General features: G+C 36.4%; 1 protein-coding gene across 2 annotated transcripts in view; it reads left to right on the plus strand.

Annotated features, from left to right (window-relative positions):
• bcl11ba (BAF chromatin remodeling complex subunit BCL11B a) overlaps window positions 1–16030 on the plus strand; it is a 47878-nt gene extending 31848 nt beyond the window's left edge. The window contains exons 3-4 of one of the 2 annotated variants that reach the window (XM_024271037.2): window positions 10024–11889; window positions 12691–16030. In XM_024271037.2, the coding sequence (XP_024126805.1) occupies window positions 10024–11889; window positions 12691–12707 (1883 nt within the window). In that variant the 3' untranslated portion in view covers window positions 12708–16030. Of the gene's footprint in view, window positions 1–10023 lie in introns of both variants that reach the window. The other variant, XM_024271027.2, reaches the window with a different exon arrangement.
• Window positions 16031–18148: the final 2118 nt, after the last annotated feature.

Raw genomic sequence — 18148 nt, forward strand, 5'->3', positions numbered from 1 at the left:
TTAATTTTGCCAAAACAATTAGCATAATGCTAAAATTTTAGCTAAACTCCAAATTAGCCCAAAATACTGGAAAAATGTCTAAATTAGTCAAAAACTGCTAGAATGTTGGTAAATTAAACGCTACATGCAAAATTACCCTAAAAAATGTAGTAGTTGCTGAACTATTTAAAACTTGATTGGTGTTTGTAGCTGAAAGTATTCAGCAGTCATCTAGCATAATGCTAAAATATTAGCAGAAGTCCAAATTTTCCTAAAAAAAAAATCTGGAAAAAATGTTTAATTTAGCATAATACTAAAACATTGAATGCTCAGTGAGAATTTACACAATTCTGTCCATAAACATTTAAGCTTACCTGTGGAAGTTCATAACAAGAATCAAAAACATATAAATGGAAGCAGCTCTTTCCATTAAATTCTAAAATAGTTTGGCCTTGGTCTGAGCATGCTAAACTGATAAGCAAACATTTCTCCTGCAAAAAAAGACAAGAAATTGAGGGGAAGTGTTTGAGGCGTCGCCGGCGACGCTTAAACACAAACTCTTTCCCATTTTAACCGTTAACACGATAATTCCAGTTGATTCTGAAGGAGAAAAGCAGCACAAGACACTTTTCTCCTTCAGAATCTACTGGAATTATCGTGTTAACAATCTAAAAATTACAGTAAATCAAAGTATTAAAGGGTATAAATCTCAGTTTTATCTATCTCTTCAATTGAGCATAAAAAATGGCCACATGTTTCAGATGTTAACTTTCCTGACATAAAAGAGAAAAAAAAAACAATTATCATCTTCTGGTGACTCGGTCATGTTTTGACAAGAGGCTGAGATGGAGCAATTAGAACGTCACGTTCGTAAAGCAGAACCGCAAAAGCAATCCGGATGTTCGTGGATGTTCAGTTACAGTTTCATTGAGGCGTCAGCATGTGGTCCTGTAGTAACTTTAGTTTTGAGCTATTAAACCCAAATGAAATGCTTGTCGGGTGACTTTAAAAGGCGGCTCTTAAACCACTTCATTCAAAACTAACAGACGACTTAAAGAATACTAGCAATGTGGCGCCAAGGGAGCTCTGCTTTGAAATGATCTCATTAGACACAAGCAAATAAACGGATTCCCCCAAAACAGGGTTCAGCGCTCGTCTTCCTGAGGAAATGCATGACTGACTCGCAGGAAAAAGTTGCAGTGACTGGCAGGCAGACTTAGGAGCTGCGTGCAGCATCTTTGTTCCAAACTTTGCTTAAGTTATGCAAAAAGAATATCAGGAAACTTCTTAAAAGTGGGACAAAAGGCCAACTGGGGAGCAGGCACACCTCATGGCTGTAAATGCCACTGCACTGACACTTCCACACCAAAAAAAGAAAAAAAAAAAAGATGAGGGGTCCTGCTAGCTTCCCATATTTATTATTTCCAATTTATTGCTACATAAATTATGGGATTTAAATATGACTGAATCGGTGTCCTAAAATATTAGATTTTTCACTGAAAAATGAGTAACATGTCTTAAAATGTTTAGTGTTCTCTTTTACATTTGATATTAAATTACCTTTAAATCAGGTTAGAAATAGGTATTTTAGGCTGCAGTTTTTCAGTGATTGACAGACGGCGACACCGATGAGTGCAAACAAAAAAGTTTTATTTTGTGTTATGAATCACTTCAATTTATACAAACTTCCCACAAAGTGATTATTTCACCTCCGAATTGGCTATATTTATTCTTCGTTAGCTTGGTATTGGTAGATTTTAACAGGTTATCGACATTTTTTAGTAAATTTAGACTACAGAGGATTTAAAATACAGGACAAAACACACAAATATTTCAAACTCATTACAGAAATAATGAAATCCATTGATTAGAAAATAGAAAACAAACAAAAACACACTTATGTTGCGTTTGATTCATTAAATATCATAATGATTAACTAAAGTCAGTTTGATTGGTTGCTTGAAAAGCAGCGGGAAGAAGCGAATTTATATAATCTCTCCCCTACACTCCTCTTGGAGCAAATGAATCATGTTTAAGAGGTTGTGATGTTTAACCAAATGTTGGAAAATATTTAGCCTCTTGGATAAAAAAAGCACTTTTAACCCCTTCATGCCTGAATGCATTTGCAATTATGCCAATAATATTCCTCAGGTGATTGCTAATTTGGTGGAGTTCTGGATTAAACCATACGTCTGGCTGAGGCTGTATGGGGCTCCATTTGTGCCAAAAATATGTTTTTGCGTTCACTGTCCATATCTTTGGTCCATTTACCGTCTACTGAACAATTTATTGAGCATTTGTTCATGTCTATGGACTACTTAGCAGTATCTTCTGCGTGTCGTATATAATGACAGAAGCTAACGACGCTAGCAACGGTTGCTAAGGATTTTTCTGACGACCAGCAAATGCAAGTTTTAAGCATAAAAATAGCTGAGACATACAGCTATTACAGCAAAGCAAATACAAAGCTATCATCAAAGACATGCATATTGTTTAGAAGACATTGAACTTTCATTTTAAGGCGCAAAATATTGACTTGGGGGCCGCATTTGGCCCGCGGGCCGGTCGCCAGTTTGATGTAAAGGCTTAAAATTGCTAAAAATTCTGTAGTATTATGTTATTAAAAAATAAATAAATGTTTATTCATGATTCAAAGAACATAAAACTAAAAACTAACAGTAAGATCACAAGTAAGATCCTCTTAAAAGAATATGTTGAAATAATATTTGAAATTTTAATAAAAATAGTATCTTTCATTAGAAAATCAGGTTTAAATGGAAATTTTAAGACATCTTTGAGAAGTCCCAATGATAAAAATATCTCTGCTTTTTATGTAACTCAAGCTTAATTCATATTTGTCTTAGAAATGGATGACAGAAGTGCATGTTGTGACCATGAAGTCCGTCCTCCAGCGTCTCCTCTGACGCGTCCACCGACTGGATCCAATAATCTGCTGACACTCACTGCATGGATCGCACACTTCCCCCTGTAATTGTACATATTCCACTCCCCCCCCTCCCCCCTCCTTCGTCTGTAATAGCGGTGATTTAATTTACCCATTTAACCTGTAATTCCAGCAATATTTATTGAGGACCGAGGGGGAGAAAATTGGGCCATTAGCTGCCCCAGATGAATAAACCGAGATGAAAATGAACGCCGCTAACTGCCAGTTGACCTCTGAACCTTTGCTTTTCGAGTCTCTCATCTTTTTTTTTTTCTTTTTTTTTTTGTTAGCGGGAGAAGTAATTACAGCAAATTGAATCATAGCGAAAACTGGAATCAGGAGATAATGAGAGTTTTATGCTGTGTGAAACTGAAGCGGGGAGGAGGAGGATCACCTGAAGCGGGGATGGATGGAGAAACCTCCTTTTGGTTTTTCTCCTCCTGTCGCACAACTTTACCCAAAAATATGCACTTTAAACAGGTCACAGAAAAGACAGAGTGGAGCTCTGTTGAATATTTTTACATTTCTCAATCATTTTACGCTCGCACACTTATATATTTGTTGACAGCTGCTGTACTGTCACTGCGAGGGGGGAAATTGGCGTGTAAAAACCGGTATAATAAACACTGATTTGTTTGTGTTTGTGCGTGTGCACGTGTGTGAATCTGAGCCAAACTCAACAGAGGCAAAGAGCCAGGCTGCACAAACAGTCACTCAGCTGGATGCAGCGAGCGGCGTGTGGTTTCGTTTTTAGTCTCCTGGTGACACATTCACTGCCAATAAATGTTATCATCTCATCTCGGCTTCACTTTAAAAACAAGCTTTTTTTTTAACTTTTTGATAAATTCAGTTTGTTTAGTGTTTGTTCTGTTCAGAAATCCCAGTTTATCTTCAACCATTTATAAATTAAAGATTAATTACGTCTTTCCAGTGATTTTTATTATTCATATATTTAGCTGTTTTTTAACACAGATTCTCTTTTAGGAATAATCCTAATTTTATTAACAATTATAATCATTGTAGGCCTGTAAAAGTTAACGCACGCGATTTATCAAAAAGAATTAATGCGCTAATATTTATTTGCACAAATTAATTTCACCTCACAGAGAAACAGTCTTCTGCTTGGACTTGGTCAGTGAAAACATTTTATCAGGTATTGTCCCAATTATACTACAAAAATAAATAAATATTAAATCAGTTTTCAGTACTTTATTCTTGCTATTTTTCTCAGTTTAGATAACTTTTAATCGGAATGTTGTCACGGTAACACGACGTATCGAGAATGCGATATATAATCTGATTATCACAACATAAAGCATCATTTTATAAAGAAAGTTCACCTCTTACTGCTTTCTCTGTCCATATGATAAAGAAGAACTTTGTTTTAAAGCAGCTAGGGCAGTGGGTTAACATTTGGGTTAACACTTGATAAAGTTAAATAAAATCAGACATTAAAAATGAAGGAAACATTTTCTCTCCGGCCTCTTTTTGTTCATACTGTCATATAAAATTTACCCTGTCAAACATTGCAATTACTGTGATTTATCACAATCTAAGAGTGTGATTCATCAGATTCATTATTTTTATTGATTGACAGCATATAATAATAATAATAATAATAAATTGTATTTGATGGGTATCTTTCAAGCGACTCCAGGTCGCCTACAGCAGAAAACATACAAGTAAAAGTGAAAAATAAAAATGCAAAAGCCACAATGGAGAGAAAAGCACAGTTTACATACAATATAATGTAATAATTGAATTAAAATGAGGATGCATCATCTTGTTGGAATTAGTGAGTTCTAAGATTACAGATAAAATTGTGGAGTGAGTCCATGTTCCCAGAAATATTAAAAATTAAAGTTCTCAAAGTATCATGATTATTCGCGCATAATAAGTGTTTGGCAAATACTGTGACTAAAAAGAAAATAGTTGCGATTGTTTTTTTTCCAGGTTTCTGATTAATTGATTCACAACCATAAATTATAGTGACTTTTACTTTGTTTTTAACCCTAATTCTTCTTGCTTCTCAAACAGTTTTGTGTGATGCTCAACATTGTTAAGGTCAAGTTTGTCACAACTGTATTTTAATTCATAAGCACTGGATTTACTGTATAAAAAACTGCACAAATACTTAAATACTTTAAAGGCATTTGCGTTTAATTGTGGAATAAGGCAGAATAGTATTATTTATTCGCACAACTGTACAAGCAAAGTTCTCTTTTTACTGTATTTACTGTATAAAAAACGTACAAATACTTAAATAATGTCAAGACGTGTGTTTACTTGTGGAATAAGGCACAAAGGTGTTATTTATTTACACATATGTACGTGCAAAGCTGTCTTTTTTCTGTGGACTTCTGGATATTAAAAAAACAATGTAGCTTGAATGAAATAAAGCATAAAATAAGTGTCTTTCTGTGGAAAAATAAACTGCATCCACTGCTGCCAAATGAATTTTGGATTGTAAATTGACCTTCACAGCTAAAATCTTTAAACCTCTTGGTAAATCTGAAGTCAAACTGATGAATCTGTTAAGGTGAACATGGAATTTGATGTGATAAACACATTTCAGGGTGGGGGGAGATAGAAACAGTTCCAAACTTTACCCTTAAACCAAAAAAACTCATTTTTGATGTGCTGACACAAACAAACAAAAAGGTCTATTTTATTGTCCTTTGAACTTGTTTCTCTTTTTAGATATTGGCATTAACTTAATTCCATTTGGTGTTATTATGGTACTGAAGAACACAACAATTAAACATTTCTACGCAGACGTGATATCTTCATGCATTTTTCAGTCTTGCGTGTTCATGTAAATGTTTTTCTATTACAGTCTCTCTGCAGTTTGAAGGTGATTTCTGTCCAACTAGTTGACGGTTAAATTCCCTCCTTTATTTTCTCTTTTGCAGTTTTATCCAAAAAATAGCAAATGCTGCCAGCTGAAGTCTTGAAATCATTGAATTATTTAGATAATTCTGTCAACTAGACGTCTGATTCGTATTGATGCAAACAAATAATAATTTATAGTAAAATTGTTGCTGAGTTTTGCATCTTTTCATGATACTCAATCAAAATGGACTGAGATAAAACATTGAAACCAGAACACTTTAAATATTTCATTTCTGGGAGCCGTCAGGACTATTACCCGTAAAGTGATGTATGGATTAATTGCATCTTCACCTTAAGAAAATAAAAGCTTGTATGAAAAAAGCTGAGCTTTTCTGATCTGGCAGAAATACTGAAGGTGCCACAATATTTAGTCTTCTGCTTTCCATAAAGAGATGTCCAGAAAACAGCGTGAACACATGTAACCTTTACAGAAATAATTGCTATAAATACTCATACAGGAAGGAGCACTCAAAGAGAGGAGGGAGGGAGGGAGGGGGGGAGATGTCTGTGCAGATGCAGGGGGAGGCGCAGGTTTCCCCCCTCCACGCCATAAAGCACGGGGCTCTTCCTCCTCCCAAATAAAGTGATGAGCAGCTCCCTCGCTCTCCCTGTTTTTTCATATGGAAATAGGAAATAATGGGGTGATTAAATAGAGTCGTATATTAAAGTACAGCTGACATTAGAATTAGCATAATGTGCTCTCGCCTCAGGCTGCATACTTTATTTGCCATCTGCGTTAGACTCCCTTTCCCCCGGGAGGGCACTCTCTCCCTCTTTCTGGCTCTCTGGCACATCCCTGTGTTGTAAATTTCCAAGCAGACCTGATGTCACGAGAAGAAGTTTGGAGGAAGAGGAGGACGGAGGCGGGCGGGCAGGAGGACGGGGAGGGAGCGAGTGTTCCTTTTTTAGGAGCATCAATGGTGTTAGGATTCAACACTAAAACAGCTTGTCTGTGTGTGAAGGAGAGAGTGTGATTAACATGCAGACAAAAGCTGAGACATGGGGAGATGTTATTTTTATTGTTTGCATGTTTGTGAGTGTGTTTGTGTGTGTCTGTCTGCTATAATTAAGTCAGAGGGCTTTACAGGACGGAGGAGGTGAACAGCTGTTCCACCTCTCGCCGCTCCGCCATAATGCGCTCAGACTCGGTTAGCTAAGCGAGGAGATACGACCTTACTCATAAATAATTCATAATCATTAATAAATTGATTATTAAGATGGTCTAGAAAGAATCAAATCTTTACTTCAATATAAATAGGGCATTTCAAAATTATATTATTATTTTTAGACAAAACAAAAAAAAGAGAATAAAAGCTGACTATTAAAGCAAATCCACTCAAAATAAAAGAAATTGTTGTAATAAAATACCTACTGGTGCATTACAAAGTCATACACTATATATTTTATGGATGCAACCATTTACTTTCCCCACAATTTTTTTGAAACCTCAATTTTTTTGGTTTTGTTTTGGTTTGTTATAATTTGTGTTTTTACAAAACAACAACAAATTCAGAAAAATCCTTATTTTAATTTGCTGATAAGGAAGTAACAATGAGGAAACCCCTTCCAGTTGCCTTATATAAAACAAAATAATTGTTTTCCATTAATTTAGCTCAACACATATTTTGGCACTTAAAACATAGAGTTACTGTAGGAAATTCAACAATTCACTTGTTCCACAATTCGGTTCAAATTGTGTTCAGTTGCCTTGAAATCAATTGTGTGTCCAGTTTATGCATAAAACCTAGTAATTCCAAAGGGATTACATCAATATAAGAAAATTAAAATTAAATTATCTGTGAATAATCACAACATGAAATTTACATGACATGACAACGCGCCGGACCATGGATTGATTTCAAGGATCTGCTTTTGTGAAACCAAAAAATATATAGATTAAAATACTAAAAACCAATTGAATATTTATTTATTTTGTAAATAACGTTGGTGTAAGTAGGAAAATAACTCAATGAAATGTTTGAATGCACGCTGTGGAGCGCTTAGGGAAAAAGAAAGACGGCTGCTCCAAGCGCTGAGATCCATTTGCATTCATATATATATTATAATATATATATATAAGTGTATAAATGTGTATATATGTGTGTATAACTGAAATGTATGTAAGGTACATTAGTAAAATATGTTAATATGTTTAAATTATCTACACAATAGTACCGTAAGGTCCCCATATTGCACCAATCCTTTAGAATGGTTAAAAAATTCAAAACATTTTTCAAAATAAAAGTCATTAAATTAACCTCAGAGGATTGAAGTTTAATCACTTGAAAGAAGAAGTTCATTTTGATGGGTCTGTGGTGGTCAAAGGGCTGTGGAATTTATCCTTTTAATTGCAGCATTTGTTAAATATTTGTAGAAATTCATAAAAAAGTAAAATTTTTTATTAGTGTGTGTCATACTTAGATTTATAGTCAAATTACTTTTTCTGATTGCAAGCACAACAGTTATTGAAGGTTTTCATGAGAAATGCAATAAAGATTTTAATGACGAGTCGAATATCTACACAGGAAGTGTTTTGTGTAAAAAGTCACAGCCAAGCGCACACACTAAAGGAAACAATTAGAGCAGCATATGTTTTATTTGCTATCTGAAATGAGAGTACGAGGTCAAGAATATGAACCTTCATTGAAAAACTACAAGAGAAAACAAGAACACAATTAGCATTATCTGCATGTGTGTGTGTTTGTATTTGAGTATTTATGAGTGTTTCCTTTAGTACAAGCCTGTGGGTGGTTATTTATTGCCTTAAACCACCTGCATTAATTATCTGTTAGGAAAAACAAGCAAAATCAAAATCATATTGCTGCTATTAATTGCGTACGTCTCTGTGCGACTGCACACCATTTGTTAGAGCTGACGTTGCGAGGCCTCTGTGGTTGTGGGGATGATATTTAAGGCCTTTCGCAGAGTGAAGTCTGAATTTCGCTACCTTGACCCGGGTAGTTATAGTAACTCATAGCTTAAAAGTTTGTGTGTAACTTCCTCAGATACATTTACATTCTATATCTGTATACTTCCATTCATTTAACTATAACACTCATTACTGCTTCAGTGTCATGAGATGACACATTCGGTTATACTATGTCAGATATCTATGGGGTCAAATCAGGATCTGCTTAAAGAGAACAAAAAAAAAAATTAAAAGTAGCTTTAAACTAAAAAAAAACATATTGAAATATAATTATTGAAAATTTGACAAACTAAAATTGAACATTTGAAAAAAAAATAATGAAAACTTAAAAAAAAAATTAAAAAGTAAATTTGAATCTTGAAATAAAAAAAACCTTTACTAATCTAAACTTGTACTTCGCTGCTGATCTTATCCTAATTTTACATGGGGGCGGGGCTTTGACCTCATTGGCTACTGGGACGTGTTTCCTATGGAGTGACAGAAAGAACTCATCAAAACCTATTTTCTAAACTTTTCTCATGAATATTTTCACACTTTTCTCTCACTTTTTTTTGTGAATGTTCCAACTTTTAAATAAAAAAAGAGTTTAGCATTAGGATGCAAACAATTACGATGGAGATTAACGCTGCCAAAATGCACGTCTGCATGAAAAACAGCACGTAAGAGATTGATTGACAAGATTAAGAACAAATATGAAAAAAATCCAAACAGCAAAAGGTCCCTGTAATATTAGCGAGGGCAAACTGCGCAGTAGTAGTACTGCTCTGACTAAGTTTAAGGCAACGACAATGTTCTGTAACAGAAAACAAGTCACATCACCATTACTTCTTAGGGGATCATGGGAAACATGCCCCGGTAGTCGATAAGCTCAAAGCCCCGCCCCCATTTAAAAATAATATCAAACCAAACTCTGAATTGAAGCTAAAAACAGAGAAAAAGGAGAAAAGCAAAAAGGAAAGTTGAAAGTACAGATAAACTTTTATTAAAATGGTAACAGTTTTAGTTTTTTTTTTAATTTAAGTTTTAATTTAATTTTTTAAATATTTTTTTTCAAATTTTCAATAATTTCTTCAAGTTTTAAATATGCATTTTCGAGTTTAAAACTGCTCTCAAATGTTCTTTTTTTTTCAGATTTTCAATTGTTTTTTGTGTGCAGATCCTGATCTGACCCCAAAGATGTCACTTTCTTTTGTCTTTCTAATATTTCAATTGAGGAAAGATGCTTTTTGAATGATTAATCCTGTGAGTGACATATTGAATCTGCTGTTTGTGTCTGCAGGTGGCAGAGATGAGCCTTCCAACTACATATGTACCACCTGTAAGCAGCCGTTCCCCAGCGCCTGGTTCCTCCTGCAGCATGCCCAGAACACTCATGGCATTCGCATTTATCTGGAGTCCAACCCCTCAAGTGCAGCTCTCACCCCCCGATTAACTATGCCTCCCCCTATTGGAAACGACTCCATCCCGCAGTCTCCGCTCACCAACTTTCTGGGGGACAACAATCCTTTCCACCTCCTGAGGATGACGGGGCCTCTACTCCGGGAACCGCCCCCTGGCTTCGTGGAGAACCGAATCCCCAACACCCCGCCATTCGTCAGCCCGCCTCCCCGTCATCATCTAGATCCCCACCGGCTGGAACGCCTTAGCGCCGAAGAAATGGGCCTCATTTCCCAGCACCCCAGTGCCTTTGAGAGGGTGATGCGGCTAACGCCCATGGCCATGGAGTCCCAGTCCATGGATTTCTCCAGGCGATTACGGGAGCTGGCAGGGAACACTAACAGCACCACACCGCCACTGTCACCCGGAAGGCCCAATCATATGCACCGACTACTAAACCCCAACCCTTTTCAAACAGGGCCTAAGTCGCCGTTTTTAAATACCCCTCCATTGCCGCCGATGCCACCAAACAGCACCACACCCCCTCAAACCCAAAACAAGGTGAAGTCCTGCGAGTTCTGTGGGAAGACTTTCAAGTTCCAGAGCAACTTGGTGGTGCACAGACGCAGCCATACTGGGGAAAAACCATACAAGTGCCAGCTGTGTGACCACGCCTGCTCCCAGGCCAGCAAGCTCAAGCGACACATGAAAACCCACATGCACAAGGCCGGGTCCATGACGGGGCGCTCAGACGACGGCCTGTCCACCACGAGCTCCCCAGAACCAGGAACCAGCGACGTCACCGGTGAGGGCATTAAGAATCGAGACGGGGATTTCCAGGGGGAAGGCAATGAAGAAGAGGAAGAGGAGGAGGAAGAAGAGGAACTTGAGAATGAGAGTCGACCAGAATCGAACTTTAGCATGGATTCTGTGTTTTACCGGAACCGAGAGAACGGTCCCAAGCCTCCTTCAGAGGAGAAGTCCTCGCTTGCCCTTGAAAAGATGGTGGATGGCGAGGGCCTTAACTCTATACAGCAGTACAATAATTTAATAGTTGACAATCGTAAAAGAATGCCCTTCTCCAAGAGGGTCACGGACGCCCAGCGGGACACTGGCGATGAGGATTCAGTGGCTGGGGAGATCAACCACCACCAGCAAGAAGAGCGAACAACCATAAACGGCCGGAACTGTGGCTCCGGCGACTCTTTCTCAGGCTTGTTCCCGCGTAAGCCCACCCCCATCACCAGCCCCACCCTGTCCAACTCCTCCAACAAGAGGATCAAGATCGAAAAGGACTTAGACATTCCCCCGGCGCCTCACATCCCGTCAGAGAACGTGTACTCTCAGTGGTTGGTCGGCTACGCCGCCTCCCGCCATTTCATCAAAGACCCTTTCTTGGGCTTCACCGATTCCAGACAATCTCCCTTTGCCACCTCGTCGGAGCACTCCTCGGAGAACGGCAGCCTACGGTTCTCGACGCCTCCCGGGGACCTGCTGGACGGCGGTCTATCCGGCCGCAGCGGCACCGCCAGCGGGGGCAGCACGCCTCATCTAGGGGGCGGGCCCGGTCCAGGTCGACCTAGCTCCAAGGACAGTCGGAGATGCGACACTTGTGAATTCTGTGGCAAGGTGTTCAAAAACTGCAGCAACCTGACGGTGCACCGGCGCAGCCACACCGGGGAGCGGCCCTACAAGTGCGAGCTGTGCAATTACGCGTGCGCACAGAGCTCCAAGCTCACCCGCCACATGAAAACACACGGCCAGCTCGGTAAGGAGGTCTACCGCTGTGACATTTGCCAAATGCCCTTCAGTGTATACAGCACTCTGGAGAAACATATGAAAAAGTGGCACGGAGAACATTTGATGACCAGTGAGGTCAAAATTGAACAAGCAGAGAGAGCATAAAGCACGTTTCTCCTCTTTGCACCACACTTGGACTTTAAGGGGGGTATCTGGATACTTTTATAAATAATTTTGTTTAATTTTGTGATTTTGACTAAAAAAACTGCCAACTGAGAAAAAAAGCGAAAGTCTTAGCAACAACTGAAGCTGTCTAAACTGCCTCATTTGGCTTTCATTTTTAAACAATCAGTCAGTTGAGTTATAAATATGTGGAGCCTTTAACTGTGCAATAATTTCTGTATTTATTGGATTTTGTATTTTGGCATGTGCAGGTTCTTTTTTTTATTAGGTGTCTTTTTTTTAATATTATATATTGTTATTTACTTTTTGATCTCATTGTTAAAACCGCATCCTGAGAGTTCTTTAGAAAGCAAAAATACATTTCAGTTATTGTTTCTACTTTTGGGCCACAACTTGTAGGGAAAATATATTTAAAAATACTTGTGTTTTTAAGAAGACACTGAATTCAGTCTTGCAGTTCGAACTGAGAATGCTAGAATTAGTTTATTTTATGTGATGACGATAAGCGGACAACAATCCTTTGGCTTTGTAGCACGACTCTAAAACATGTCAATGTAATTGGATATGTAGCACTGAGTGTCATAATTGACGGTAAATGTCAAACGAAAGGGGATCCCAAGGTTCATAAACCCTGTCTTCTCTCCAGAACGTCCTAACGAGTGAGAAGACACGGGCGTCTACTGACCGGTACAAAGTGGCAACCTATGACAACGCTTCAGCATCCGTCCCATCCGTCTCTATTCCTTCTTGTTTTCTTGATGCAGCCTTGTGTATTCTGCTCGATTTCATGATGTCTTCATAGTAATACGTTTGCATAAATCCAGATAATTGATGCAGAGAAAGCTTATTCTTAATTCATCTTTTCATTGACATATTTTATCTTTTGTGATGGGTTGAAAGAACTAAAACGAAGACATGATTTAAAACAATATTCCAAATTCATAGAAAAATTGGTAACAATTTATAATAATACTCCTTAAAAAGGTTTATTAACACATTAACAAACATTATTAATGTGTTTATAAGACATTTACTAGCACATTAAGCAAAATAAGGTTTATTTACATACTTTGTAAGATTAATTAACATCAAAAGTGAGACCATTGTCTACAAAGACCATATTAATAAACTGCCTACAAGCTGTATTAAGAATCTTTTTCAACATTATATTGAGTGTTTTGCAGCACCTGTTATTAAAATATTTAAATTTATTTCAATTTGAACCTTTTGGTGCTAATCATGATCAAAATGCGCTTTTTTATTTAAATTACAAAGACATAGAAATCCCTATGCTCGTTCAGTTGAAATAGAAAACAATTGAATTAAAAAATATATAAATGTAAGTGAAATATAAACAATATTTGGCTTAGATTATACTTTATTTCTCTCTGTTCAAAAAGTATACTGAAATTCTGCATTTTACCGTGAGATGCCACTTTTTTTTGTTTTTTTCCAGAACATTTGTACAGTTAACACAATATACAATATAAACAAAACCAATAAAAAAGGAATAAGAAGAAGCTTATGAAGCTAATTCGATTCCTCAAAAACTAATCAACGTCCATAATGATCAGCATGACAAAGAAACAGATATAATAAAAAAATACAAACTGGTACAAGTACATCAAATCCTTTTACATATGTGTATCACAATCATTTATGTTTTAAACTTTTTTTAAACTGCAAAAGCCAAGAACTTAATTTTAATTCATCACTTAATTCATTCCATAATTACTGTAAAGTACTGACATTGGTTCAAACTTTAACCTGTTCAAAATAATAAAGACTTCTTAAATTATACTGACTAACCCTTGAAGGTTACTCTATAAACAGTTTCTAATACCTTGACATAAACAATTTCTTTTAATTTAGAATTCATTAGATAAGTCATGAAAATAATGAATAGTTGCTATTAAACAATCAGACTTTGGCCACTAAAACTCAACACAAACTTTTGCATCATCACCAAACGTAAGACGTTTATTCATTTAAATATGAGGAAGCAACAAGTGCAAACACTGGCTGCTAAGGAATAGTGGGAAATCTATCATTGTTGCATACTTTTGTAAATTTTATTTAGCAACATTAAAGGAAAGAAAGAAAATGTATGGAGTTTAATTTTAAATAAAACATTCCAGCTTTTACAAAACCACACAAAATTTTTCCTTTTAAAGTCTTTAAACCGATTTCATAGAGTAATTATTACACTTTAAAAGCACATATGAAGGAACAGAGACAACTTATGAACAAGTCCTGTTTTGATTTCCTTTCACCGTTATTAATGCACCTTTTTTTAAAAACGTTTTTCAAAATAAAACAAAAAACTTCTTTAAATTGACCCCCTGACAGAGGGATGAAGACGGCAGTGGAGCTTGGGACCTCCTGATGCTTAAGTGCTTGGATTGTACGGCTTAGCTTTTCCAATGCTGGCACTATAAAATGCTTAGAATAATTTATTTGGGACAGTTTTTGTACTGCCATTCAATTTGACATGAGTGTGCCTTGAATTATGATCTTCCTATGAATTGTCTCAGACAAATGCAACTCTTTCTTTGAATTAAGAAAGCATTTCAAAAATGTGTAATTTGACTTCAAAACAAAAGAAATGATGAGTGAAACAAAAGAATGACCCAGCACAATTTTAGCGTGTCTGTGTGTGTATATATGTATACATATGTACATATGAAGGCACAAACTTATATATATATAGATCTATATCAAATTTTTTCACTCACAAGGACACGCGTGTCTCTCTACAGAAAGTTTCAGCGGTGGATAAAAAGCCACACAAAATGTCAGACTGGACAAAAATCAGGAAAAGCATAAACTACAAAAGAATCGAGTGCACTCTGTTTTAAATAAGTTTACAGTATTGATTCAAGGGTAAAAAATGATGTGTGTTTCTGTGTTTTGAATTTTTTTTAAGGCTTGTTTTAAAACCTTCTCTAAATGCCAAAGTGGCAGCGTATATACTGTTTTTATATTATTTTATTTGTATTTTTTTGAGATTTTACTGTGTTTTTTTGTGAAGGGTATTAGTATATATATAAATATATATAAATATATATATATATGAATATATATATGACATTTTTCCTACTTACGGTAAAAGTATCCCAGTATTTGTAATATTGGAGAATGCCTGGGCATTTAACAAAAATATAAAAATGCAACTTTTTTTTATTTTTCTTTTTTTATTTGATTTATTTAACTTTTTTTTCTCAGTTTACAGTCCATCTTAAATTGTGGGTCTCTTAAACTGTTTTTATGTCAATGTAACTGTAAAAGTCTTAAGTTTTAGTAACTTTTTTGCCTTGGGTGTAATGAAAATACAAAAAAAAGAAAAATAAATGAGTAGAAAAAAAATGGCTGAGCTGTAACAAAGTGGGATGGATTAGGTTGAGGGTTCAGGGTGGCGGGTGGGTTCTCACCGGGCAGGGTGGATTTCTCCTCAGAACCTGGTTCTGAGTGCTGGTTCTGCTTCTTAGTAAACCTGAGAATCCCGACTTGTATCTATTTTTCTTCTGCTGGACTGGATTATTCTTCATGGATGGTTTGAATTACATGTGTAGGCACTTGCTGTCATTCTTACGCGGCTCGTCTTTTTGTGCATCCTTTTGTGAATAGGGTACAGTGAGTACCTCACGGCTCATTTATTGAGGTGCAGGAGGAGGATGACTTTACTCTGATGACCAATCCAACTCACCGGCTGCCACAATCTGTTTGTCCCAAACAGAACCTGATCACTTTGTACTGTTGTAATGAATCATGTTGTACAGAATGGGAATAAATGAAGGTTGTTAAACAGCCTTTTAGTGAAAAAAGCACATCTGGCTGTTTGATTTTTTGCTTAATTTTTGTACATCATTTATTTTTGTGACTGTTTCCATGTTGCTTGTTTCTTCTCCATAAGCTGGCGGGGCGACCCCCATGTTTGTTTTTCCTCAGCATGAGAGGAGAGCACAAATACAAGCTGTTTACATACATTCATCTTTTGCCTGTTTGTTTCTCTTTGTTCTCCGTTTGACCTAACAGAACACAAATATGCATGAAAACAAAAATATTTGAGGCTGTTCTTAAAAACTAATCCTATAAAAAGTTTTATAAATTCCACAAAGTTCATTAGACTGCTTCACAGACAATTGATGGGGTTGTAATACAAGTTGGGGGCTTGTCCGGGAACCTTTCCTGTGCAGTGTTAAACTGGACTTTCGTTGAGTCATTTGGGTCAATTGTGAAATGCATCACAGCAGTTATATAATAATCCTGTATGACACTAGCAAACAAGTGCTTTAATCGGCTGCAAAGTATTAATTCACTGGAATAAGGTTGTAATCGTAAAAATCCCCCCAAAAATTACACGTTTTATATTAATAAAATAGAAACACCAATAATCCAAACATCCAACGTTTGTTACTGAATTGAAATGTGGACTTACCTGGGCAACATACGGTTCAGCTAGAGCGGGGGTCTGCAACATTTAACGCCAAATGAGCCAATCGGTCCAACAGGAACCGCCAAGTCACACTTAGAAAAATACATTTTATTTATATTTATGTGGCCACAAACCCATGTATTCATAAAATTGAGCAGATATTTACAAATATTTAATAATAAAAGTGTTTCTTCTATAAATAACAATTTTAACATCCTTACTTTTGACAGCAGCCTTTCAAAATAAAGTACACTCTGTGTCACATCAGATCCTCTTTACTTGAAATAAAACAAGAAAACCAAGTCAAACCTGGCAACCTCTGTTTTTATGAAAATGTTATTGTGCAGCATATTAGAATATGTGCTTAACTAACTAATTACATATTTATTCAAACTTTTAACATTTTTCTTTAAAGTCAAGAGCCATAATGAAGGGATAAAAGAGCTGCATGTAGCTCAGGAACCTCCGGTTGCAGACCCCTGACCTAAAGCAAGCAGGATGGATGTGGTTAACTATCAATTACCTTGCAAAATTACATCTCTTGATCATTTTCCATCATGTTTTACACAAATGTTTCTTTCATGAGGTAAAACAAAGAACATATAGGAAAAAAGCAGGAGAGAATGGCTGGACTCACATATTTTAAACAAAGATTACTTCACCTTCATTTTTTATTGAAATACATTATTTGTGAACATATCATTTTTTGGCTTAGACTTCTATTCTTTTAATATTTAAAAATATTTTTTATTTAATATTTTAATAATTGGTCATCCCATGTTTTTTTCTCCTACAGTCATGTGATTTAAACATATATTTTTAAAACATAAATTATAAATATCTGAAATATTAACACTTTCCTCACCTGCCTAAACATTTTTACATGTCCTTTTATTTTAATATAATTTGATCACTTCATTTCCACAGCCTGGAGAAGCTGGAGGAGGAAAAAAACAGAATTCAGAGCCACAATTAGTTGGAGGGAGGCAGAAGCGAGGAGTCGGACGGACCCGGGTGAGCTGTGATTTGGCTTGAGTTTCAAGGCAAATGGGTAATTAAGGCTTTTCCCTGGCCGGCCCGCACTTTGAAGTCCCCCTACAGGGGGGATTATCCCGGCCAAGAGAAAGAGAGTGGAGGAGAAAGTAATGAGACCCAGTATGAGGGGAGGGGAGGGAGGGGAGGGGGGGTAGACCTCACTCAAGAAAGACATTAAAAATCTAATCAGTTATTTTAAGATGGCAAATTTGTGTGGCAGAACAAACAAAGCAACACATCAGAAATAAACAGCAAGGAGCTGTTGTTGGTATAAAAGTGAAACTAGTCTGTTAGGAAGCAATTACTCAAATCAAGCTGCAATCAGGATAATTGATTCAACGTTAGGAACATGGATGGGGCTGATTTTTCTTTTAAGGCCAGAAGTAAAAAAGTGGCATTACCTGCGATAATGCTAGTGTGAATGCTTTTTGCTCCAAGTAGTCGCTGAAGCCTTTCGCTGAAAAATGAAAATTTATTTTAATTGCTGAAGGGATTTGCTGAAAATGCAAAAACTATTTACAAAATATTAAATTTGCTAAAAGACTAGACATTTTGTTAAAAAAAACTATGAAAGAAGTTGACCTAAAATTCAGAAAAATGTGTTGTAAAATTGCTTAAAAATCCCTAATACATG

Source organism: Oryzias melastigma, linkage group LG22 (genome assembly GCF_002922805.2).
Source record: "Oryzias melastigma strain HK-1 linkage group LG22, ASM292280v2, whole genome shotgun sequence".
Taxonomy (NCBI): domain Eukaryota; kingdom Metazoa; phylum Chordata; class Actinopteri; order Beloniformes; family Adrianichthyidae; genus Oryzias; species Oryzias melastigma.